Raw genomic sequence first — 27,656 nt, forward strand, 5'->3', positions numbered from 1 at the left:
TGAGGCTCGGCCGCTGATTGGCTACTCTGGAAGAAACAGGAAGTAAATAAAGTCCACCATTCAAATAACACGGCGGACTGCTCTTTATAAATTAAAGGCGGCTTTGGTACAGTATTGTTACCGCGTTAAAATGTCTCTGTTTTGTTAGATGTTTTCACTAAACGCTTTATTTCTCAACTATTGACCGCATCATGTCATCTGGAGGAGTTTCTCTCATCAATATGTCCCACTGGGAGAGTGGCAAAAGGAGGATACGATTCTTGTATCTGACAAATAATAACTCGTTTAACGTTACTAAAGGATGCAGAAATGAGGTGAGTGTAACTTTAGGGTTATATATATATATATATGGATCAAAGACATAAATGGGGGCTCGAATATAACACTAAAGTGTTATATGGCTTTAATTGTCTCCCCACATGTATTATAAGAAAGAGTCCTGTTTGTTTTTTTATCCGAGTAAGACATTATGACACATTCATTATACTGTCACTCTATATTTATTCTCCATAATATCAGTAACAATACTTTATTAATATAACATAATATAATACATTTTATTTTCGGCTTAGTCCCTTTATTAATCTGGGGTCACCACAGCGGAATGAACCGCCAACTAATCCAGCATATGTTTTACGCAGCGGAAGCCCTTCCAGCTGCAACCCATCACTGGGAAACACCAATATGCTCCCATTTTGACACATATACACACCATGGACATTTTAGCTTACCCAATTCACCTCTAGCGCATGTCTTGTAGGGGAAACCCACGCCAACATGGAGAGAACATGCAAACTCCACACAGGAACGCCAATTGACCCAGCCGAGGCTTGAACCAGCCCAAGTTATTCAGAGATACAGTGCAGCCCCAAAATGCTACTTTTTTTTCAGAGTGAACCACCAGTTTTACAGTTTTACACAGCGGATGCCCTTTCAGCTGCAACCCAACACTGGGAAACACCCATATACACATGCATTCACACACTATGGCCAATTTAGCTTATTCAGTTCACCTACAGCGCATGTGTTTGGACTGTGGGGAAAACCGGAGCACCCGGAGGAAACCCAAACCAACATGGGGAGAACATGCTGGGGCTTGAACCAGCGACCATCTTGCTGTAAGACAACAATGCTAACCACTGAGCCACCGTGTCGCTACAAACAATACATACAAGAGTCAAATAATAATAGATAAAAACACTACGTAAATAATATAAATACAAAAACGAATAAATAAATTTAAAAATACTGACCTTTAGTTTTAATCTAAATTAGTCTAATCCTCTTCATTTGACCTCTTTCCTGCAGAATTCATGTCTTTAAAATAATCTATGAATGGTTGCCAGATTTAATGGAATTTGTCTTCTTTCTTTTCTTAAAGAGAATCTGAATATTCTTAATATTTTTTTAATAACTGCAGTATACTCATTTTTATAACCTAATAGTTCATTCAAAAAAAGAATACATTCATTAAATCTTTCTGATTTATTTTGTACGGTCAGATGATGTGTCAACGTAACGTAATATCCATTTTCTAAAATCAAATGTTCTCTTTATTCTGTAGGCTCAGATGATCCCTCTCTTTCTTGGAGCTGATCTATTTTCTGAAACAGACGTTCGCGGTGAAAACCAGCCCAGATACCACACCAAATATGCTAAACGAGGACTGGCCACTAAACTGGTTTTCTCTTCAGGTACAATACGAAGAGATCTGTTTCAACAGTATCTGGATGCAGCCTTTATGATGCACGCTGAGATTGCATTGCTGAGTGATTTAATGTCAGACACAATGCACTCAATGAAGTGAGTGAAGTCACTGTGAGGGGTGGGGTTATGTGAGCGCATTAAAAAGCATTGAATGCAGCTCAGATTGCACTGCACCAGGTCTACATCAAGACTACTCTCATCTGTTTTTGTTTTAAGCATCAGATTAACAACATTTTCATGAATCAGTAATTATTAATATATGATGATGTCTAGACTGCAGATTTCAAGGTCTGCGGCTTCCCTGCTCCCACAACAGCCTGTGGTTTTACAGTGTTCAAGGAGTGTTTCGAGTGGCGTTTGAGCTGTACAGCAGACAAGACCAGCTCTCAGTTATGGAGTCATTTCAGGTAAAAATCATGAGTTTGAACTGTTTATTAGTTTTTAAATAGTCAAAATCAAAACCAGAGTAAACCGAAAGTACAGTTAAGTGTTGTGAACATAGAGAGGGTCACTTTCAAGACCTTTTCTATATAAAAGAAAGTTAAAAATAAATATAACTGTTAAACCAGTAATTTTTTTACGACATATTGGTTAATATAAATAATATATATATATATATATATATATATATATATATATATATATATATATATATATATATATATATATATATTCATAACGCTTCACTTTTTCCACATTTTTTAATGTTACAGCCTTATTGATTAAACTAATTATGGATTAAACTAATTTATTTTCTCAAAATTTTACACACAATACCCCATAATGGCAATGTAAAAAAAGAGTTTTGAAATTGTTGCAAATTTATTAAATATAAAAAAGCTGAAAAATCACATAAGTACAATAGTATTGACAGCCTTTGCTCAATACTTTGTTGATGCGCCTTTGGCAGCAATTGCAGCCTCAAGTCTTTCTAAATAGGATGCCACAAGCTTGGCACACCTGTCTTTGGGAATTTTTGCCCATTTCTCTTTGCAGTATCTCTCAAGCTCTGTCAGGTTGGATGGGAAGCGACAGTGCACAGCCATTTTCAGTTCTCTCCAAAGATGCTCAATAGGATTTAGGTCTGGGCTCTGACATTTGGACATTTACAGAGTTCTTGTGAAGTCACTCCATTGGTATTTTGGCACTGTGTTTAGAGTCATTATCCTGCTGGAAGATGAACCTTCATAACAGTCGGTGGTCAAGAGCGCTCTGAAGCAGGTTTTCATTCAAGATGTCTCTGTACATCGCTGCATTCATCTTTCCCTCTATCCTGACAAGTCTTCCAGTTCCTGCTGCTAAAAAACATCCCCACAGCATGATGCTGCCACCACCATGGTTTTCTCCAAACGTAATTTTAGTCTCATCAGATCAGAGAGTTTAGAGGGTCCTTCAGATGCCTTTTGGCTAATTCCAGGCAGGGAGTGGCTTCTGTCTGGCCACTCTTTCATGCAGGCCTGATTGGTGGATTGCTGCACAGATGGTTGTCCTTCTGTAAGGTTCTCCTCTTTCCACAGAAGAACACTGGAGCTCAGACAGAGTGACCATCGGGTTATTGATCACCTCCCTGACTAATGCCCTTCTCCCCCGATCACTCAGATGGCCGGCCAGCTCTAGGAAGAGTCCTGGTGGTTCCAAACATCTTCCACTTATGGATGATGGAGGCCGCTGTGCTCATTGGAACTTTTATAGCAGCAGAAATGTTTCTGTAACCTTCCCCAGCCTTGTGCCTTGAGACAATCCTATCTCTGAGGTCTAAAGACAATTCCTTTGTCTTCATGCTTGGTTTGTGCTTTGACATGCACTGTCAACCCTGGAACCTTATATAGACAGGTGTATGCCTTTTCTAATCATGTCCAATCAACTGAATTAATCACAGGTGAACTCCAATTAAGCTGCTGAAACGTCTGAAGAATGATCAGTGGAAACAGAATGGACCTGGCCTCAATTTAGAGCTTCATGCCAAAGGCTGTCAGTACTCATGTACATGTGATTTTGCAGGTTTTTTACATTTAATAAACTTGCAACAATTCCAACTCTTTTAAGTAAATATATGTATTTAAGAAACGGTTTATTTAAATATATAAATTTTTTAGATCTAATACAAATTATTCATTCATTTTGTTGTCGGCTTAGTCCCTTTATTAATCTGCGGTCACCACAGCGGAATGAACCGCCAACTTATCAGCAAGTTTTTATGCAGCGGATGCCCTTCCAGCTGCAACCCATCTCTGGGAAACATCCACACACACATTCACACACTCTCATACACTACGGACAATTTAGCCAACCCAATGCACCTGTACCGCATGTCTTTGGACTGTGGGGGAAACCGGAGCACCCGGAGAAAACCCACGCGAGGGCAGGGAGAACATGCAAATAATACAAATTATATATATTTATATATGAATACAGACTTTTATTTTGGATGAGATTAATTATTGGACGGCACTAATTCCTATTTGTCTTTGTATCCTCAAATTCTTATTAATTGTTGAATTATTATTATTATTATTTTATTCAAACACAATTTTCTTCAAAAGGATCTTTGGAAATCCCGTATAAATGACGACAACCTGAACATGAGCTATCATCTCAGCGCTCAGGATTATCAACCCCAAGATGAACAAGAACAAACAGCAATAGTGTCAAACGACCACACGTGTTCAATACACCATGACCAAGCGCAAAGAGACTTTCCTCCAGACACGTCCTCATCCACAGACCACGACTACTGTTCCTCAACAGAGCAGGCAAACCCAAACCAGCCCACATTACTCACACAGAAGCTTTGCAATCTAGCAGAAACAGCAAAATTGTGTTCAAATATAGACGAGGAGACTACAATGAAGGTCTTGGAGTATGTTGAACGCAGTATTAACGGGATGATTGAAGAGGAAATATTGACAGATGCAGTGATGTCTCTGCTTCAGGCTCATCTTCAGAGCTTCTCCATTTACTCCAGCAGTCTGTTGAAGGCCGTCGCAGGTTGGCTCGGTCAGCAGTTTAACTCCGCAAACAGCACTATTAGCCAGAGGGTGGAAGGCTTTAAGGCCCAGCACATCGAACATATCACAAACCTGCCTCCTCCAGAGGAACTGGCATCCCAGCTTTTCCCAGAAGCAATGAGGAATCTTCTTGCACACTGGATGGGTCTGAGCGACGAGGCCGAGGACTGGAAAAGACACAGCGAATACCCCATTTTGCTGCTTATACTTGAGTTTGCCAATCACAATCTGGTCACGGGAGTCGCCCATGTATTGTACTCCAGCCTGATATGCAAATGAGTGTACAGTTGAAGTCAAAATACCTCAAATCTGTTTCTTTCTTATGATGAACACCAATAAAAAACACCAAGTGAAAGGAGCGGTCACCAATCCTGGTCCTGGAGGGCCGGTGTCCCTGCAGGGTTTAGCTCCAACTTGCCTCAACACACCTGCCTGGATGTTTCAAGTATACCTAGTAACACCTTGATTAGCTTGTTCAGGTGTGTTTGATTAGGGTTGGAGCTAAAATCTGCAGGACACCGGCCCTCCTCGAACAAGTTTGGTGACCCCTGCTGTAGAGTCTAGATGGGATACAGCTGTGGATAGTCACATTAATATAGCGCTGTACAACAATAAATGAACATGTTTACAGTACTGTGATGGTTGGGGTTAGCTTTAGGCTGTGGGTAGACCTTAATAAAATATAATTAATGGGAAATTTCATAAATAACATAAATAAAACTTGGTATAAATACTATTTCAAATTACTGTGAGGGTTGGGTTTAGGATTTGGCTATGGGTAGTCCTTAATAAAATACACTTAATGGGTAATTTGATAAACAATATGAATAATGGTCAGTATAATTACTGTTTTTACATTACGGTCATGGTTGGGTTCGTGTTGGGGGTAGACCTTAATTAAATACAATTAATGGGTTATTTCAACATAATATAAATATAATTCTCAATTTCTGGCTGCAGCTGTATCCCTTCTAGAAACAACCAGAAACCATTGACATTTGGAAACCATGGTAATGTCTAGATGGGATACAGCTGTAGCTGTCACATAATATAGCGCTGTACAACAATAAATGAACATGTTTACTGTGATGGATGGGTTGAGGTTTGGGCTGCTGCTAGAGCCTAATAAAATACAATTTATTGGGTATTTTCATAAATAATATGAATAACAGTCTGTTTAATTACTGTTTTACATAACTGTAAGGTTTAGGCTGGTGGTATACCCTAATAAAAAACAACTTATTAGGTAATTTCATAAATAATATGAATAAAAATAAGTATTCTTTTGACTACTGTGATGGTTGGGTTTAGGTTTGGGCTGGGGCTAGACCTTAGTAAAATACAATTTCATGGATAATTTAATAAATGATATGAAAAATACCCTGTATAATTACTGTTTTTAATAGTAACCTGAGAGTTGGGGTGGGGGTAAACATTAATAACATACAATCAATGGGTAATTTAATAAATAATATAAATATGAATAATTCTCATTAACTTCCAGCCGCAGCTGTATCCCTTAAAGCAACAACCAACAACTTCCATGGTGTTGTTTTTGTTACTAAGGATGTCAGTGGTTACTGATATAATTTGTGTTCAACAAATAAAAGAAAAAAACACTTTTTGTGTGAACTTTGCCTTTAAATGTGGGTTGGCATGTCATGAGGGGAGTTTTATATGTGCATAGCCATGAAGATAATAATGATAATAAACTACAAATAGTTTATCATTAAAGCTCACTCAAATGTTTTCAATTTTCCAAACCTTGCTATTGAGGGCACAAGTACAACAATATGTCCTAAAATAAATTTATTAGGTGCAAATAAGTTTTAAATCAAAATAAATTTATTAAAGATGTTATTAAATTTCCTTGAAATCGTAATTATTTTCAAATTATTTCCCAAGTGCTGTTTATTGGAGATTTTTTCAGCCTTTTTTGTTAAAGAAGTTTAAATAACCAATCTCGTTTTGTCTTTGTTGAAAACATGACAGAACACGTTTTCTATATATTAGGTTAAATAGGCAAGATAGGTTAATTGCGCAGTAAAAAAAAAGCACAATATCCTCATGTTGTCCCAACACAAATCATTTAAGTTAATGTAACAAACTTAAGTGGATTGAACATAAAACTATTAAGTTGTCCTCCAAAAAGAAATCTCAAGAATTGTGTGCTTTCAATTCATTTTAAATGAGTAGTTTAAAGAATGAGCATAACATTTTTATACATGCAATTTTATGTAGGCAATTGATAGGACAAAAATGGTTTGTTCTGTAGCCAATCGTAGTAATAATGTTGTTGGGGGAGGGGGGGGGGGTATTGGGTGATGTTGACCCAAAATTTCTTATATATATTCTTAATATATAGTTATTATAAATATATGTATGCACGCCCACACACACACACACACACATACATATACATTATATATATATATTTGATTTTTTTTTTCCGGCTGGAATAAAAGCAGTTTTTAATTTTTTAAAAATCATTTTAAGGTCAAAATTATAAGCCCCTTTAAGCTAACTTTTTTTTCGATAATCTGCTGAACAAATCATCATTATACAATAACTTGCTTAATTACCCTAACCTGCCGAGTTATAAATATAAAATAAATCAGTTATTAGAGATGAGTTATTAAAACTTATGTTTGGAAATTGGTTGAAAAATCTTCTCTCTGTTAAACAAAAATTGGGGGGAAAATAAACAGGGGGGCGAATAATTCTGACTTCAACTGTATATAAAGTAAAATGAATGCCCTCATCCAGAATAAAGGAAATAAGACTTTCTGCAGAAGAAAATACATACATAATATATTATATAAACAGACAAGCAAATTTTCTTGCTCTTTTAAACAGCATTCGGGAAAATTATTTCTAAAATTATTTCTAAAATAATTTTGCAGAAGGACTAATAATAATGTTGTCCTCAACCGCGCATGTGTGTGTGTGTGTGTGTGTTCTGCATGCATGAATACAGATATAAGGTTTCACATTATTACACTGCCTTTACTTGTACGTTAATTTACCCTTTATAACATGCAGATACTTGATTACAGTTTGGGCCAAATTAACACCTTGCCTTTAATCTAAGGATTTGTGTCTTCAATGAGCAATCTTTTTTAAATCTTTGAGTGTTTAATTCTACCAGTGTATAACAATCCAACTTTCTGCATAGTTGACGAGCTGAAAAACACACTGCATTCCTCATTTCATCAGAATGGATACAAAAATATATTTACAACTAAAGTAACATGTAATAAAACATGATGGTATGCATTTCGTATGATAAATTATATCGTTTATGGTTATCTGTGCCCTTAATATATTTACTTAGTAACAATTTTCTTAAAAGCAAAATAGCATCTCTCAGAATACCCAAAAGCTTTCGTTGAAATATCAGGAATTGACATGTTTATATACAAATTCCACACCCCAATCACCTAAACCAACGTTGTACATTACTAAACACAATATATTCAGAGATCAAGCGACAACGTGTTTGAGCAATAAACTGTATTTACACGTGAATGTTCAAAAATGAATAAAACGACAGAACTGATGAATTATACATGCAAGCTAATGCACCAGCATTCTCTACAAGCACGTAAACACACCAGTTTTACAGAAACGAGAAGCACAAACACACACCGGTCAGACGGCATCCATGCCCCTTGAAGAAAACGAGGAGGAGAAGCCAAGGCCCATTCCCCTCTGTGTGTGCGTCTGTGAGCGGGCCATCTCATACTGGACGTCCAGATTACGAAACATCTCCTCCTGCTGCTGCAAGGTTTTCAGACCGTCCTCGTTCACCGCTGCCGAGGAAGCAGCTTCTTCTTCACCCTGCGGTCAACAACAGTCAGTCAGAAGACACGTCTACAGAAACCCTTGTGCGCTGTTAAGGATGTTTTCATCCACTATGGGGGGATTTTAAAGGCAATTTGGCAACATCATTCTCTGTTACTGCAGATGGAATGATTTTTGGTGACCAATCTTTCTTTAACACATATTTTGATGAAAGGCTTTGAAATAAAAAAATAAAATAAACTCTAGGCAAATTGATTACCCTTTTGTTATGTTTGGGGCTGTTTTTGCCCCCATTGACTTCCATTATGAAGACATTTTTTTTTTTTTTTTTAAAGAAATTGAGGATTTTAACTTTGTCCTATGCCTTAATAGACTGATCCTTGCATTAATAGTTCTGTTTTTAACTAATTACATGAAATTATGCTGATGTGTTTATCCTCATATACCCTTGCTCCATAACAGCTGTGGCTTTGTGTTAACTCCTTGGTACTTATTATCAGCAAAATGTTACAACTCTTCTTTCAGAGTGTGCTCGTTTACAGGAAGAATCACAGACGGGAGGGGCTCACTCTCTTGTTGGGCTGTTATGTGTAACCTTTTCTGTGGAGATTAAGGCCCCGTTTACACTAGTACGTTTTAGTTTTAAAACGGCGTTTTAGATCAAAAACGATCCGCGTCCACACTAGCGTTTCCCCTAGCGTCTCTGAACATATCTCCGTCCACACTACGCAACCAAAAACGTAAATATTACATGACCATTTGCGCGCACTGGGCATGCGCGTTCCAGTATAAACAGAAAGCATGCGTCATGCTCAGCATTTGGTTATTGTTAGTCAACAAACGCCGGTTGAACATTAGACGCGATGGCAAAGAAAGCAAGAGAGGTATTTTAGTGGACAGACGACAAGGTCGAGTTGTTACTAAACGCAACAAAGGAATAACTGCACAATGGCGCCCAAAACAGACAATAGTGCAAACAACGCTCCCATTTCTGTGTCCATGTTGTTTACAGTACTGTCTTCCGGTAGCGTTAAAGCCATGTGTTATAGTCATGTGATAGGGGCTTGACGAATAAGGGAAGGATACGCAATGACACAAAACACCCAATCAGGTAGCGAATCTCAGCAGTCCCGCCTCCGTTTTCAGATGTCTCCGTTTTCCTCATCCACACTGAGACGGAGCAGCAGCGTTTCAGAATGAAAACGGCCTCAAGTGTTTCCAAAACGCTCCGTTTTCGCAGCTCGAGAACTCAGGCGTACTGTCGACGGATGGCGTAACCGTAGCAAAACTTATGCGTTTTAAAACGAAAACGGGGTTGGGGGTTGGAGGAAGCATGTGTGTGTGCTTAGCTGACACAGAACGCCTCTGCAATGCTTTATTCATCTAATTAATTAAATCGACTGAACTTACTTAAAGCCTCTGACTGATGTTTTAACCTGGGAGGACTAGAAAAAGTCCAACAGTTGCAAAGATTTGACAGCATACAATCATGCATTCTTGATTATTGGTGGTTTTCCCTGCTGGGTAGAGGTCAAATGTGTCATTGTTACGGTTGATAATCAGTTGCAGTGCTAAAAAAAAAAGCTTAGTTTCTGGCTTCTATATGGAGTATACTGTGTGTGTGAGAACATTTGTGCACACTTATCTTGATATGTCTGAGAAAATCTAAAAATGCAGCTCGGCTCCCAGAACACAGTAAACATAGTGAGTGTATTTATGCGCACACACACACTATAATCTGCTGTTTTACTCCATATGCAAGCCAGATACTTTATTTACACAGGCCTATGTGAAGGGATAATACTGCCAACTAATGATCAACAGCAAAAATAACTCATTTGACCTCTTCCCAACAGGGGAAATCACTAACAATCAAGAATGCATGATTATACGCTGTCATGGCTTTGCAATCAAAAAAAGTTATTTTAATGGAAGTCAATGGGGCAAAAACAGCCACCAACATAATAAAGGGGCAGTCCATTTGAACAGTACACAAGGATTAATAAGTGTTAAAAGAACAATTAAAAGTGAGGACATTTGAATATTTAGTACAGGAGAACGCTTACTTTGATGCCCATAAGTTTCCGGAACTTCACATTTTGGTCTTTATTCCCAAAATTCAGCTTTTCCCAAAGTTCAGCGGTCTGTGACTTGTTGTCCTACAACAGAGACTATTATTAGTAAAGACCCCTCATATATCAAATATCATACGCAATCCAGAACCCCCTCTACACACCACAGGAAAACCTCAAAACACTGTGCAATTCTGAGTGTGCCTCACACAGGTGAGTGGGCTTGACAAACCACCTGTAAAAACACTCATCTTTCCATATGCACTGGACAATTTACATTTACAAATACTAAAGGAGGAAAACTGTTTACCTGTGAATGTACCACAAAACATGTCAAATTTAAGACACTTTAAGACCACGAATGACATTTCAGACTTATATAGGGATAAACGCTATGTTTTTTTTTTTAATGGCCCAGGAGAAAAAAAAAAAAAAAAGTACTTGCCCCATCAAAAAACTATAATAATTAGTTATTTCTTAGCAACATTTTAAATAATGTGTTTAAACAAGCAGACCCTAGTTTTTTTACATACATTTTTTTTAACAAACATTCATTAATTTTCTCTTCGAGTTTTGCTTAACATTTTATTCAGATGTTTTTATTGGTGATTAGATGCGTGTCAGACCGGTTGGGCAACTTTACATAAACAATGGGAAAAAAGGATTTAAGATGTACAAGCCAATATATAAGTGAAATTAAGAATTTGTTAAGACCTGAGATTTTGTTTTTGACCCAGCGGACACCCTGATAAAGCTTGACTTAACTCGCATGAGATTGTAGAATGATAAAATGACAATCAATTAGCTATAAGAGGCACCTTTTTTTTTTTTGGTGTCAAAAAGCTGAATATCCTGCCTGAATGCCTGATTCATAGTAAAAGTGTATTCTTGCAAGTGAAATTACATACAAAGCCAATGTAAACGCATCTACAAAGGCTAATTTCTGCCAGGAAAATGACCATATTTAATATCCAACTGCACAAAAGTGGTGGGAAAAATGTTAATGTTAGAATGTTTTGGTTTTGTATTTTTCATCCAAACAATATACAGCTGAAGTCAGAATTATTAGCCCCCGCTGTATATCCCCCTATTAACTCATCTCTAACAACTGATTTCTTATATCTTTCCCATGATGACAGTCAATAATATTTGACTAGATATTTTTCAAGATACTAGTATTCAGTTTAAAGGCTTAATTAGGTTAATTAGACAAGTTATGGTAATTATACAAGGTAATTGCTAATAATTTTGACCTTAAAATGGTTTTAAAAAAATAAAAACTGCTTTCATTCTAGCCTAAATAAAAAAATAAGACTTTCTCCAGAGGAAAAAATATTATCAGACATACTGTGGAAAAGTCCTTGCTCTGTTAAACATGTTAAACAGAAAAATACTTCAACTGTATATGGTGATATTAGTTGACTTAAAGTTTATATAATAGTGACTTGTCTGTACCCCTTCTTTCTTCCCCTGCCACAACATCTTCCTCTTCTTTTCCTGCTCTGCAAACTTCATTGGGTTTACTGCTGAGGGATTGTAGTAGCTTGGCACAGCGATGCCAGTCTCTGCCAGCGTTTTGGCCTGAAGCGCCGCCATCTGAGCGGCCATGGCAATCTGCGGCGTGACCTGTGTGCCGGATGCCAGCAGCGCTGCCACGTTCAGGGCAGGACTGGGTGCTGCCGCGGCTGGATCACACTGCGGTGTTGATGCTGTAAACAGACAACCAGCAAAACTATCAGATGGGTTTGCTAATGCAGGGGAAATATTGAAGCAATAGCCAGAGGATCAGTGGTCAAGTGTATCTGTAAGACTGCAAGACAAGGGCGTAACATGAAGGAATGTAGCTATCGAGATCACACTGAACCATGCAAGATGTCACAACAGGGTGTTTTTGGCAAGATGGCGGAAATATGGATGGTTGGGTTTAGGTTTGGTGTAGGTTTAGATGTTAATAACTGTGATGATTGGGTTAAAGGTTGAGGAAGGTGTAGATGTTAATAACTATGATGGTTGTGGTAGGTATAGACGTTAATGACTGTGATGGTTGGGGAAGGTGTAGATGTTAATAACTGTGATGGTAGGGTTTAGGGTTAGGAAAAGTTTTGGCAATAACTGTCATGGTTGGGTTTAGGGTTGTGGTAGGTATAGACATTTATAACGGTGATGGTTGGGTTTAGCGGAGGGGTAGGTTCAGACATTAATAACTGTGATGGTTGGGTTTAGGGTTGGGAAAAGTTTTGGCAATAACTGTCATGGTTGGGTTTAGGGTTGTGGTATGTATAGATATTAATAACTGTCATGGTTGGGTTTAGGGGTGGAGTAGATGTAGACGTTATTAACTGATGGGTACAGTGCCATCTTGCAAACAACAGTTTTGACATGTGGGTCTCTATAACTTCAAGTTACACCTCTACAAGTTACACACCTTTATGTTATGCCCCAGTCTTGCAGTCTGCAGACAGGCCCTACTCTCTGTAGTGGTTACTTGCCTGCTGCTTTCTCTTGATGCTGCCATTTTTCCAACATATCCTTCTCTTTCTGTTCCTGAAGCTTCTTTGCTCTTTCCAACCTAGAAGTGCAAAGAGAATCTATTTAGAGAACGTGCAGATTAGGACGCAACTAAACCATCAACAAACCTTAAGCATGGAGAGGTTTAAGCAAGTCTAAAAACTTTCAGTGAAAGGCTAAAGTGTGGCTTTTTCTCTAAGAGAATAGAGAGTGCTGTAATCAATTACTTTCCACTTTTTTCTTCTTTTGAACAAAAGATGATATTAAAAAAAAAATAAAAAGCTAGAAACCTTTACCTTTCATAGTTTGTTTCCTACTATGGAAATTAATTGTTCCAAAGCTTAATATTTATTGATTGTGTTCAACAGAAAACACTCAATGGTTTGGAATCAAGGTTCATTTAGACCCAAGCATTCACTTATTTGTTCAACCCTAAAACAAGATGGAAGGACATTTAAATGCAAGCACAGTGAGCAGCAGGAAATTCATAGTGAAGGCATGTCAGTTTACTGGGAATGCACCAGGTTGGCTCATCGACATTAACACAGGTGCATTTCCAATCAATTTGTACTAAAAACACTAGTGGTGTAACAATACACTCATGACAAAATTTGATACGCATCTAGATACTGATGATATGATATCTCGATATTGTATGCTTAAAAAAAAAAAAAAAGATTTACAACTAATATTATCATTACTATTAGATATTTCTTAAATACAATAATATTACTAATAATGATGTCGAATAATAACCAAATGCACCAGCTTAAGTGTGATTTCATAAATGCATATACATCATTATGCGACGTAATATAATACGCAGTCACGTATTTATATTGTAATAAACACATGACATTTAACAGGTTGCTTTTTAAAATTCATTTGATTGTTTGACGATAATATTTTCGTTAACCACTTTACAAAACACCCTATTATTTACATAAATATTTAATTTCTACCATTACAATTTAATTAATTTTTTTGCTAAGAGCTTCTGAAAACAACAGCATTATTGGTATAAGAGTTTTTCATAAACGTTTCGTCATTGTTTGCTTTCTAGTCGTTGTATGATTGTTTTTACTGGTGTAAAACATTTTAGTCAACCTTAACCGTAGTAATAAAATAAAGGTTGCTTGATTTATAGGACACAAGAAGTAATACAAAAATACAGTATTTTTGAGATACAGACCTCCTGGCTAATGCTTCTTGAGCATCCATAGCCGTGTTTCTGCCCCTGAAGGTCACTGGGCTGATTGATGGACTGCGGCTCTTCTTCCGTGATTTTTCTATCCTCTTCTTCTTTTCCCTAAGATGCAATTGGACCATCTCATAGTTTAATGACAAATGTTCATTCAGTTTTATGCACAATCCGCACAAACACAGAAATCTAAGCGCACCTGCTCTTGCTACGGCTCCTGCTGCGATGTCTGTGTTTGCTTCTGGAGTTTGACCGGGACCTGGCCCGTCTCTTCTTGTCACGACTTCTTGATCGCGAGCGAGATCTTCTTTTGTCCCAGTTTCTATTATGGTGTCGCCTGTAGTAAAATAGGAGTTCAAAATGAAGCACATTAAAAATCTACATATTAACTTTATACATTAATTTATTTACATGATTATGAGCATCAGAATGGGGAGAGAGAGAATTGAGGTTATTGCCATTTCAGCTTCTTTAGCTATGTCATGTCAACAACAAAAAAATAAAAAACCAAAATCAAGTTTACCACATTTTATAAATACCACTTTTCTATAGTAATAAAAAATATTCTAATAATTAAAAGTAACCAACAACAATAAATAATACAAAAGGTAAAATACATAAATACTAATACTAATAATGATAATTATATAATATTATAAAAATAAAACAAATACGATTTTGTCTAGAAGAAAAAATATTACAAAAAGTACTGCAAAAAAATCCTTGCTGTTAAACATAATTTGGAAAATATTTGAAGAAGAAATTCACAGGAGGACTAATAAAGTGGACTTTAAATGCATACTCCAATTCCGAATTAGCCAGGTGAAATGCAAATACTTTTCTTTTGAGCGTGATCTCGAATGGCTCCTCGGTCTGGAGGTCTTCTTGTCTTTTCGCCGGTGTCTCTCCTCCGTGTCTTCAGACAACCGGTCTCGGCCTTTGTCTGAAAACTCCAGCCGCTCCTCTGATCCGCTCTGACATTTCAGAGCTTTCTCAGAGTCCTTCTTCCGTGCCTGTTTTAAGAAGAATTGGTCTCTTTCAGGAAAATAGTGCAACAAAGAGAGTTAGTAAAATGGTCTAAGAACAAACTTGCCAAAATAAATCTGACAAGAAATACACTTTTTTTTTTTTTAATTACAAACTTCCACCACCATCATCATCATCATCATCATCATCATCATTCGAGTGCAGCATGTACACTTTCATTAAGCACAATTGAGTGTGTATACCCAGCACATTTACACCCAGATCACTATGAAAAAAATGCAGCACTACCATTAGTCGACAACAACTCAAAAATTGCATAATTTCTTAGAATTGGCCTTTAGATTTCTTGTTCGAATTGTTTTTCTACAAGATAAGTCAACATGAAACTGAAATAAAACCCATTTTCACTTGGTTAAATCTCGCACTTGTGCATACAAGAAATATTTAATCTTTGATCAAAACTAATAACTCTAAAGTGTGCTTTATGTGGGGCATTTCTGCATAAAAAAAAAATCTTAATACTTTCTAAAAGCACTGCAGGTGTTGTCAGTGCAGGAAGCTTGCGTAAATAAAGTACATTCGAGATGGGAATTCAACCAAATGTACTACTCTTCATTGAGATCAATCAGATCTGTAACCTGAAACAGGGACTTTTGTCATGATTGCATTTTATTTTTGGTTTGGTTTACTGCAATATGTTAAGTGCACCAAATTGTTATGCAAGTCATCTAGCAGAACAGTTGTCCTCAGTGATCAGTAAAAACCATCAAGATGGATTATCAAGTACATTACAGTACATAGCTATCATAAAACACATATGCATCAGTAATGCTTTTACCTGATTATATGTTACTTCATTTATATATTTAATTTATACAGTTACACTGGAAATCAAGGCTTAGCTAGTCTTCTTGCAGTACACAAGGCCGTTTATACAACAGTTTAGGTTGAAAATAATTTATTTAGAATAAGATGCTGTTGATTTTTGTGTAATATTTCTCATTAAAGTGATAATTAATATACAAGTTCCTCTCTTCAGGCTGAGACCACCTTTTTCAGGTGACTTATAATTGATTATTTACAACACTGTTATCCCTAAAGTTGTATTAATTCAAAATACTTAGATTCAATAAACATAAAAACCAACTTTTTTGCTTAGTTATCCATTTTGTTTAGTTTATTGTACGATTTGCATGATATTTTTGATTCTACTGGAATGTTTAAATTGAATGTACTTAACAAAGCTTATTTTAGTCTATTGGTAAAGGAGTGATGAGCAAGGGGAAATGTGATTGGCTCTTTGTCTTTGGACTGACGTCACTGGTGAATACAGCGTGAGCGCGCATTTTCTAATGGCTGCTGATCACTGTGAGTACGATTTCATACTTTTGTCTCAAACAGTCCACATTGTTTTACTTTAATAAACAAAATATGTAACCGTTAGCAAGAAAACCACATGTAAGATTAAGCTGTGTCTGACGTTAGGATCATGTTATTGTTCCGGTCAATCGCAACCGCCATTGCCACATTTATTAACAGTTCTAAGACGTGAAAAGTGCAAAGACGTGCGTAATAGGATCATGATAGATCATATATTATGTTAAAAAAAAGTTAATGTAAGTTTTGCCTGTGTTAGCGTATTCATTTATGCCACGTATAACCGATCACGGCCGCCGCATTTCATCTATATAATTCGTTACAGTTAACGTTACTGTACGTGAAAACATGCTTTATGAGGTCGTCACGTGTAAAGTTTAATATTGATGCTGTATTCGATGAGTCATCCGCGTTATCTTTTGAGTAAACTGATTATTTTTTTAGTGGTGGTTATGTGTCGTCAGATGTTTAGCATAACATAACCTGAGCTGTTTTTAACGTTTTTTTTTCTTTCTTGTAAGTAAAGTATTAACTGACTAGAATACATTGAGATTTGCCCCTTCGGAAATACGAATTCATGTTAGTTGGCAGTTTTTAAAGATATGCAACCTCGTGCTCATCAGTCTTAGCAAGTGAATTTTCAGTTAATTAGAATGAAAGCTAAATAATTAACTGTAGCTCTCTAATTCTTTTGATTAACAATAGCTGTTTGTGGGAAATTTGGAGATAACAGATCAAATTATGTAAATGTGTTTTGTCAGCTAGTAATCTAATGTATATTTTTGTAACTGTAGATTGCAGAAAGATCAAAGCAAGGCCAACCAGGATGAGATGAAAATGTAAGTATTGCTCATTTGCTTGTGACAAAAGATGGTACTTATTAAAACATTGCAGATTTAAACATGGGAGCTATGCAAAAAGCCAGCCATTTCCATGCATATATCAGGAATGTATTTGTAATGAAATGAGTACAGTATTGATAAACATGATAACATGCTAATTTGACAGTTGTTTAATTTTGACATTTCTCTGATGTTAATAAACTTTTTTGTGTTTTAATACTACAGGTGTATCAAGAGTTCAACCAGATAGTGTGTATATTAAGCAAGAATTATATTGGTCTCTTGATCATCACTGCCCACAGCTGATTCAGATCTTCAGGTCAAAGAGAGGATTCACTGGACAGATTTTTATCTTCTACAAAATATCAAGGTTTGTGTATGCCATTGTTTGTACATGCCTTTGACATAAATTGATGCCATTGTGTGCTGAATTCTGAAATTTATATAATTACTTTAGAAATCCTCAGTGACAGAGACTAAATTTTAATACATGAAAATGCCCTTTCTCTCATGTTGACAAATGATACAATGTTGTTTCTCTGCAACACCTCAGGCGTCTGACCTCACTGACATGCCATGTGTTGCCATTTGAGTGCTTCCAGTAGTTGTTGGTGATGACCCAACAGTTCTTCAAAGCATGTTTTGTAAGTATCCTTAATAAAAGTTTTTGTATATTAATCTAAGTTTTTTTGCATTATGTTTCTTAATGTGCATTTATGTTAGCAATAAAAATAAATAAATCACCCAAGCAATGTCTTATTGTAGTTCATTAATAAATAGAATAATGATCAACATGAAATTTGAATTCATGTTATAACTCCTTTGAAACTCTAAAATGATAAGTAGAATTATATAAAGTCTTTAGTAGTTTAATTATATCAAATCTTTTTATGCCGTATGCAATGACTTGTATACAAAAATATTTGTAGTATTTTTATATTTGATATATCATTGAATACTGGATATGTTTGGGTATACAATTAACAAATTATGCTTGCATACAACTAAAAAACATTACATACAAATAATATATATTAAAATCAAATGTACACCTCTAAGATATATTTATGTTATCTATTTATTGTTGTCAGGCTTCAGATGATGGAGACTCAAATCAACATGTGCCCGTTGGAATTCTTAACCAAGAAAATTAAGATGTGGCTCTGCAACCCCTGTCCTTCCACCTCCACCCATTCTCTGGGAATCATCTTGGAGGGAAATGTTGTAATGGACAATATAGACAATATACCCCAGGCCAAGTGTCTTTTTGGATCAACCTATGCACTGCACCTAGGCTACACAAAATGCATGGACAATACCCTTCTTTTTATTCAACAAGTTTGGGTAAGAAGATGCTGAAGGGTAAGATTCTGGCTGTTAAAAATCAACTTGTCATGTAAACTGGTACAGAAAAGGCATGTTCCTTCAGGCTTGCTGTCCTAACTGTGAGATAAAAAAATTAAAACTATGCTTTAGTGTTTGGCAAGTGTAAATATTCCATAATGTTACAATGTAATAACATCCTGTGGTTGTTTATTTTTTGGATATGTTTGTAAAAATGTATTAAAATATTTTAAACAAGTGTTTTAATAAGATTTATAACAATAAATATTGACTAATTGTTATACAAGGCATTTTCTAGTTTTGTCACTTGTTTCGGAGTGATATTTCTAAATGATTTTAAATAAACTGTAAAGTAAATTTTTATTCTTTGTCCTTGTTTGTAATTAGGGGTATTTTCATTAAATCATTTATTGTGAATAGCTAAGGTTAAAATTATTTCTGTCATAACATTCAGGTCAAGATTTTATGTTTTAAGTTTATACAGGTTGATTGAACTTAAAAAATTTATGGAAACTCGCTGCCCTAAAAAAGCTAATTTCGTCTTGTTGAAAAAACAATACTTTTTAGGTTTATTGTACCTAAGATTTAAATATTGTTGTACTAAAAACCTTTATTTCAGTCAACTAAATATTTAATTAAATGCATTTGAAATCTTAAGTACAATAAACTTAAAAAGTGTTGTTTTTTCAACGAGACGAAATTAGCTTTTTTAGGGCAGCGGGTTTCCATAAATTTTTTAAGTTCAATCAACCTGTCCGGGCTTACAGTGAATGCTCATATAGGTTAATGAAACAACTATGAAAGTACCAACACAAACATGGAAAAATCATTTCCTAAAATGATTTCTAGAAATGTGTTTTATGCTGCAATTGTAATGGGTTGAAAGTGCAGTTTCATGTTGACTTTAAAGGGCATTTTACATGATATAGCTTTTTCTTTTTGCAATCTTGCCACATATTTTGTTTACATGCACATTTCCATGCATATGATGATCAATGTTAAAAGCACAATATTTAATGAATACCAAATAAATTATACCTTTACACAGAGCGCATTATGGTTTAAATTCTTTAAGAGTTTCTGCAGGTTTCATCAAGTCAAATCTAAGACCTTTGTAAGACTGTTAAGAAGGAAATTTCAGACTTAAATGTGACAAAACCCTAAGGATTTTTTCTTACGGCCATTGGAAAAGATTTTTACTTGCCATATTAAAATTAAAAGTTCGTTATTTCCTAGCTTTAAGAACTATAATAAACTAATTGTTTTACATGAAGGCTGAAAAATAAGAAATAAAGACCCGTTTAAAATATCTTAATACCTACAACATCATATTTCAGTCAGTTTAAGACTTCAAAACCTATTTTTTATTTTTATTTAAGACTCTACAGACACCATGTATCTAAGCTTGGGTTTAATAGCATTTATTTCTCATCATCTTCATCAAATTGAATAAATTAAACAAATAAGAAACTAACGTTTAGGTTTAGCCTATTTTTTTTACTCTAGTCACCATATTTAAATGCGTTATTACTATGTTTAAGCTTAGTAAGACAAAAAGTTCAACCAAATATTTAATAATATAATAATGACAAATCTCCGATTGATCAATAACACACAGCAGCTGCGTTCATACACAATAAAGTGGCATGATTCATAAGAATGATCCCCTTCTGCTTACTCTCCTGTTCTCCCATCTGAATTTAACTCACGGCTATGTACATCATAAAATGCCCTTAAGACTTTTAAGCCAATTTAAACAAATAAAATTCAGCTTAATGGCTTTAAAAAGGATTTCAATAACGTACACATCTGCATGCATTCACATGGGGAATATCCACTCAACTTTTCATTAGCAATTCTGAGCTTGTGACTACAAAAAAAGGCAGTAACTGGGGTTGTGAGACAAAAAGAGATCTTTTATAGGCAAAAAAAAAGTTTAAATGGCAGATAGTTACCTGTCCAGGTAGTAGGCATATAATTTTGCTATCTGTCAGCAGCGTCTTCTGTTCAGAGTGTCTCTTCGTGCATTAGCACGCTGAGTATAATTTATTATAGAAATGTTATCATATGATCTAAAATACAGGACGTTCAAAAATCTCCCAAACAGACATTTCTCTTCATCTGTAATTAATATTTACAAAAGAATGTAAGATTACATGCACTTGTGATTATCTCAGTGCTCTTTTTCTCAGTCTGGCATTTCGTTCTTTTGTCTAAACTTCATACTTACCCTGGCCTAAAGCTAGAAATGCCAGCTGTAAAACTACTGATGATGTGACCAGTTTAATTTAGGTCTACATGACATCAATGGGCTAAAATTAGTTACCTCTTTGCTTCTGCTGTGGCTTCGTTTGTGCCTCTTGTCTCCTAAACGACCAAAAAAAAAAAAAACACAAATAAATATGTTTAAGGGACATTGCCAGATTCATATAATTTGAAACTTAAAAAAGGGTCTAACTAACTATTTTCTTTGGAATATATGGCATAAGATGTAATATAGCCTTTAAAAGATAGTTCACCCAAACATTTGAATGTTCTCATTGCTTACTTGCACTTCAATGGTTCTAAACCTTTATGAAAGGGATGCTCCAATCAGGATTTTTGCAGCCAATACAGTAGGGCTGTGCAATTAATCGAAATTGCGGTTTCGATTATGGCTTCTAACGATTATGAAAAACCATTAATTGAGATAAACGATTATTGCATCATATACCGCCCCTTTCCAGCTGTACACATTTGTCGCTCTGCAAAGCTCAGTTTCACGTGAAAATGACTAAAAGCATTTACTGTAATGTAACGTCTGCAGCACGGGATGCGCAGCATTCATTGATGTACGTTTGAATCATTCATATTTTTTATAGCACGAAAGAGCGCCGCCGCGCTTAGCCTCAGACAGGCTCGGAGACTAGCAGAGCACACACATCTAACGCCATCTTAACGTGAGCACTTTAATGTTCAAGTACATGCACATTTGTGTCAGAGCGCGGTGTTTAGTGATTATTCATATTAACCCTCATTTGTGTAACTAACAAACAAGTCAAAACACATGTGAAAGAGAAACCATATCAGCGCCGCACTATTCTTAAAGTGACAGCGCGCATAATCCTTGCTGTCGTCTGTTTTTATCATTATTAATCAAACAAAAGGACAAAATCCCTCACTAGTTGACTGAAGGACTTTTTTTGTAGCTAAAGTTTTTTTCTTACAGTGAAGATGCTTAAAGCATAGTTTAAACATAACAGATTCAGCAACTTATTTCTAATAACCGATTACTTTTATCTTTGCTATGATGGCAGTACATAATATTTTAGTAGATATTTTTCAAGATACTAGTATTCAGCTTAAAGTGACATTCAAATGCTTAATTAGTGTAATCAGGTCATGTTATAACAGTATTTTTTTCTGCAGACAATCAAAAATATATATTGCTTAAATGGTCTAATAATATTGAGCTATTTAAATAAGTTTCAAAATATTTAAATATTGAAAAATTATAGAAAATACTGTAAAAAAATTCCTCTGTTAAACATCATTTGGAAAAAAAAAAAAAAAAAAAAAAATATATATATATATATATATATATATATATATATATAAATTCATAGAAGGGTGAATAATTTTGACTTCAACTGATAATCGTTTTAAATAATCGTGATTACAATGTGAATCCAGCAATCGTGCTCGGATCCGAACCAAAACAATCGCTCCAAGATAGCCTGACTGAGAGGGTCTAGGCTCGATTGAATTGAAATCTGAAGCAGATTGATTGTATTGAGAAAGCGATACGATCCAAGCCTGGCTACATCACAGTGCATTATGGATATGTAATAGGCATATATGGCTATATGAAGAGAGAGTGATGAGTAGGGTGGTCATTCCTACCGGCAATTGTGCGTTTAATGTAAAATACGAAAGTGAAAGCATGCTGAACTATTAAAGAGAGCTGTTTATCTGTTAGGAAAATTGACCGAACTGCAGTAGTTTATCTGTTATTTCTCTCTATAATGTAAAGCCTATAATGCATAAGCCAACTGCTGTGTATGAGAAAATCTTACCAATGCTCTAAATTTATTGACGACGTCTTTGGGTGTCACCATTCAAAATTAAAGCACAGATTTTCACTTATAATGTCTTATTGCTCATCATCATATATTAAAATAAGGTTGATGACAGCTGAGTGGGACTCTGCAAAATAAACCCTGAAACAATGACCAATGTGAGGAGAGTTTACTCGCATATGACTTGTTTTAGCTATTTTGGTCCGTTTAGAAACTTTGTCGTGTGAAAGCGAACAGCACAAAGAACAACGTGCAACAATTTTAACCCTTGTTTTGGAACAAATGAATCGATTTACAGGTGTAAAAGCACCCTAAGCTAATAAATTAAGGATGCTGTATATAGTCTCTTAAACATATCTTATAACAGGGTTCTTGCACCTTTTCCAATTTCCAGTGATGTTTTGCACAATTTGCCGTCAGTTTGACAAGTCAGCTACCTTTTGTTAAATTATTTTGAACTCCAATAAAATACCTGCTTATTTTACATACTGCTCTTGTTGTTGGCGTAACACTGAACATTCCTCATTATACATTTATTTACATTTTTTAAATATTGAAATTCTAGATTCACAGACATTATTTGACACATTATTTAAAATATGTGGCTAAAATAGCTATAAACTTCTCTTTACTTTTTGGTGGGGCCAGTGAAAATTTTGGCAGGGCAAGTAAAAATGTGAACCATTGGCCCGATCGGACCAGTAGAAAAAAACCTTAGCGTTGAAGCCTGAAAATACTTGCAATTTATTGGAGTGGTTCTAAACATAAATGAATTGCTTTCTTCTGTGGAACACAAAACAAAATATTCAGCCATTGACACCAATAGTAGGAACAAATACTTTCTCTGAGTTCAACAGAAGAAACTTAAATATGTTTGGAATAAGTAGCTGATGAGTAAATGACTGCATTGTCATGTTTAGATGAACTATCATTTAAACATGTTTGTTTTTGTTATAATAGACGTTTATAGTAGCTTATCAGTGGCTCTAACATGATATTAGGTAATAAATGTTTACCTGACTTGCGCTTTCGCTCGGTTGAGCGTGATCTGGACCGTGAACAATGCTTCGAGCTCCTGGAGGCTTTACGATTTTCACCTGGCTGCGATTTTCCGGAGAAAGAGTCGTGTAACTCGGCGTCATTCGCCTAATAGAAAGCAAGCCACACAGCCAAAACATAACACTTAAAGCTTGTTGTTTTGTTAACATTTGATTATGAAATACAAATGAACAAAATAAATCAATTTATAAACATTCAGATGGGAGTGTTTGTCTGATTTGTCTTAGTTTACGTTAGCCGAAATGAGCTAACGTTGATCGACGCCCATTTGCATGAATGACAAAGGTGGAGAACAAATCCTTACAAAATTGTACTGTTTGACATCTCAAATACACTGTAATTATAAAAACAGTAGTTTGGCATTGTAGTTAACATCACTGATTTGAATCTAAAGATTTAGTTATTTACTGGGCAGCTCAGAATACGCTGTCCGCCATTTTCCAAATAGCGAATGCAGCAAATCAATTACTCTTGCGTTATTAACGTGCTTCTGTCGAATATGATTACAGCCAGATATAAAAGTCAAACTTGTGTACTCACCGCCATGTCAACAAATAAATAACAGCAGCTGTAAATTTGTGGTTAGTGGTCGCACTCGTAAAGCGTCTTCAATCATTCGCTTCTTTAGCGGTGGAACAAAAATACCCGGATGTGCTTCTCCTGCCGATGACTGGAAGAAAACAGCACAGCGCCGCTCTGGTGGCCGCACCCGTGCATTCTGCTAACTAAAAAAATTACCAACATCATTATAACATCAGTTTATTCATAAAATAATATATCAATATTATGCCATGGAGTGGGGTTTCCATTGCCATCCAGCTGCATCCAAGCCTTACAGGGAAATGCAAAGTGTGACAGCATTGCACTTGAATATCATTGAACATCATTGAACATCATTAAAAAATCATTGAAAATCTATAGATTGATTTGAAAAGGACAATTGATGCTCGTCACCCATGAAACCTGACTGAGTTGGTAACATTTACTTTCCCACCCCTAGCGGCACCTCTAATTATTATTATTATTTTTTTTATTAAAGAGGTCAATCCAATACAATTACATACATAGAGACAAATAATACAAATAAATAAGAAAATGCACAGAACTACACACAAAGACAAATAAACGCCAGGGTAACAAAAATAGGACTGATGAAATAAAGTTACATCTTAAAGAGACACAAAAGAAGAATATAAGGATACCGTTTTTGTTGCTTTTGGATGAAGAGAATGCTGGATAGTTTCCAAATATTGGTCTAGGTCGATTTTGAATAGATCAAAAAAAGGTTTAGAGCCACTAAACTTCTGTTTGTGAATATGAAACTTGGCTAATAGAATACATAAATTAACTACATATACTTTTCCCATGTTTTCTTTAGAGTCATCAAACAATCCAAAGAATATAACTTTAAAAGAAAAGGAAAAGTCACTCATAATATAAGATTGAATAAAGATCAACAAATCTGACCAGAATCTCTCTGTGAAGGAGCATTGCCAGAACAAATGAATAGAGTCTTCCTCCGAAGAGTGACAGAATGAGCAGTTTAAGTCAATTTCAGGATTATATTTCTGAAGACAGACCTTAGTAGGATAACATTTGTGAATTAATTTAAATGTTACTTCTTTTACTTTATTTGTAATAAGATACTTGTGAGGCAAAGTCCATACTTTCTCCCATGGAATATTTTCAGTGTTGTTCCAATAAGGTATTACATAAGGGATTTTTATGATCTCTCTCTGGAAGAGGCCTCTAATTTTACAGTTATTTTTTTGTTGGTCTGCTGAAAAACACACACTTCCAACCATTGTGTCGATTAAATTCAGGGAGTGAGTGTGTGGCCATGGTAGTGTAACACCTTGCATTAGAATAAACATGCCAGAAGGGATAGAGTTTACAACAATGGCATATTCACTAGGAGTAGCAGGAATGTTAAACTTCTGCAAGAAATCTGGATAGCGGCACCTCTAATATAACTAAACTATTTGAATTTGAATCAGTGAATCACTTACAGGAGACTCACTTTGGATGGATCATTTGAATCAGTGAGTTGTTGACACATGAACAGAGGTTCTCCAATTCACAATTTAATTGCTCAATGTAATTTTTGAACCAATTTAACAGGTTAAATGATCAAATGAAACACTAATATCGTCTTTGAGCAGGTCACAATATCTACAGATAACTTCAGGAAATGTAGCAGAGTAGAAAGTACAGTATTTTGTTGTGGAATGTAGTGAAACAAAAGTAAAAGTTTCCTAAAATACAACAATATTTTATTGAGACAAAGTACAGTATGGATATATACAATATGACATTAGTAGTGAAGAAACATAGTTTGCCGCCCACTGTAATATAATGGATGTAATGCCTAGTTAGATGTGTGTGTGTGTGTGTGCTGTAATCCCATGTCTTGACACTGGATGGAGTGTGTTTAATCAGTATATAGATGTTAGTGAATGTAAGAGAAGCCACAGTTTTGGACTGTATGGATAACATGTTAGGATATCTTCTGAGTGCAGCAGATGGACGCAATATGTGTGGATTACTTCCAGTTTTTTGCACATGGAAACAGTGAGTTCAGTGATTTGATCAACTTTTACAGCATTGCATTATAACATGTAACAAATAATGTTATAAATGCTATATGCAGGAATTAAATGTTTATTTGAAATGTTCAATCCTGTGCGTCACGACCAATCCTAAACCATCTCATACTGACAAACTGCAAATGAAGATTTCGTTCCCAAATTCATAACTGGGATTTTATGAATGCATAATATAAAAACATGATTTACGAACAATGAGGAGTTCTTTTGCACGAACAGATTGATTTATTATTAATGTTCATAAATCATGCTTTTATAATATGCAATGAAGAGTTCTTTTGCATAAACATACAGATTTCCTATTAGTTTTCGTAATATTGCTTGTATATTATGCAATAATAAGTAAATTTACAAAAACATGACTAATTTTTAGTACATTTTCATATATCATGTTTTCATTTTATGCAATGAAAAGTTCATTCTCAAAATCCATGACTCAGTTTTAATAAATTTTCATAAATCATGCTTTTATATTATACAATGAAGAGTTAATTCGCAAAAACATAACAAATTTTGATACATTTTCAGAAATTATGTATTTATAATATGCAATATAGAGTTCTTTTGCAGAAACAGAATGATTTCCTATTAATTTTTGTAAAAAATATGCTTTTATATTATGCAATGAGTTAATTCACAAAAACATGACTCGGTTTTAAATAAATTTTCATGAATAATGTTTTTATATTATGCAATAAAAAGTTAATTGGAAAAAACATGACTCATTTCTAACAAATTTTCATAAATAATGTTTTTATATAATGCAATGAAAAGTTCATTCTCAAAAACCTGATTCCCATTTTAATAAATTTAATAAATTATGCATTTATATTATGCAATATAGAGTTCTTTTGCATAAACAGACAGATTTCTAATTTATTTTCGTAAAAACAGCTTTTATATTATGGAATAAAAGTTAATTCGAAAAAACATGACTCTTTTTTATACATTTTCATAAATTATGCTTTTATATCATGAAATAATAAGGTATTTCACAAAAACAAATTGTTTTAATACAGTTTCTTACATTATGAATTTATACTATGCAATAAAGAGTTCTTATGCAAAAACAGATATGATTTT

General features: G+C 35.0%; 2 protein-coding genes and 1 long non-coding RNA gene across 11 annotated transcripts; 2 read left to right on the top strand and 1 right to left on the bottom strand.

The window, feature by feature from the left end:
* Nucleotides 1-28: 28 nt before the first annotated feature.
* On the top strand, nucleotides 29-6,449 carry si:ch211-110p13.9. Of its 5 annotated transcripts, XR_012406012.1 has the most exons (6): nucleotides 29-314; nucleotides 1,565-1,694; nucleotides 1,981-2,114; nucleotides 4,251-5,076; nucleotides 5,230-5,376; nucleotides 5,926-6,335. XR_012406012.1 is itself a non-coding variant. In NM_001326457.1 (4 exons), the coding sequence occupies exons 1-4, from the start codon at nucleotides 192-194 to the stop codon at nucleotides 4,992-4,994; spliced, it is 1,131 nt and encodes a 376-aa protein (NP_001313386.1). In that variant the 5' UTR covers nucleotides 53-191; the 3' UTR covers nucleotides 4,995-6,449. The 5 variants fall into 5 exon arrangements, 1 of the variants encoding a protein (NP_001313386.1); XR_012406013.1 differs by lacking the exon at nucleotides 5,230-5,376 and having other exon boundaries at nucleotides 4,251-5,103; nucleotides 5,701-6,449; XR_012406010.1 differs by having other exon boundaries at nucleotides 4,251-5,376.
* Nucleotides 6,450-8,213: 1,764 nt separating this feature from the next.
* On the bottom strand, nucleotides 8,214-24,618 carry rsrc2 (arginine/serine-rich coiled-coil 2). 5 transcript variants are annotated; one of them, XM_073950106.1, is made up of 11 exons: nucleotides 24,508-24,618; nucleotides 23,925-24,054; nucleotides 21,177-21,217; nucleotides 20,806-20,885; nucleotides 15,138-15,313; nucleotides 14,500-14,637; nucleotides 14,292-14,408; nucleotides 13,081-13,160; nucleotides 12,047-12,300; nucleotides 10,586-10,678; nucleotides 8,214-8,555 (listed from the first exon to the last, which is right to left on the bottom strand). In XM_073950106.1, exons 7-11 carry the CDS (start codon nucleotides 14,318-14,320, stop codon nucleotides 8,367-8,369), a joined length of 645 nt encoding a protein of 214 aa, XP_073806207.1. In that variant the 5' UTR covers nucleotides 14,321-14,408; nucleotides 14,500-14,637; nucleotides 15,138-15,313; nucleotides 20,806-20,885; nucleotides 21,177-21,217; nucleotides 23,925-24,054; nucleotides 24,508-24,618; the 3' UTR covers nucleotides 8,214-8,366.
* LOC141385674 (uncharacterized) lies at nucleotides 16,601-19,213 on the top strand. The gene is made up of 5 exons (XR_012406501.1): nucleotides 16,601-16,655; nucleotides 17,459-17,503; nucleotides 17,732-17,876; nucleotides 18,060-18,150; nucleotides 18,598-19,213. It is a non-coding gene; the product is annotated as an uncharacterized lncRNA (long non-coding RNA).
* Nucleotides 24,619-27,656: the final 3,038 nt, after the last annotated feature.

Source organism: Danio rerio, chromosome 5, assembly GCF_049306965.1.
Source record: "Danio rerio strain Tuebingen ecotype United States chromosome 5, GRCz12tu, whole genome shotgun sequence".
Classification (NCBI taxonomy): domain Eukaryota; kingdom Metazoa; phylum Chordata; class Actinopteri; order Cypriniformes; family Danionidae; genus Danio; species Danio rerio.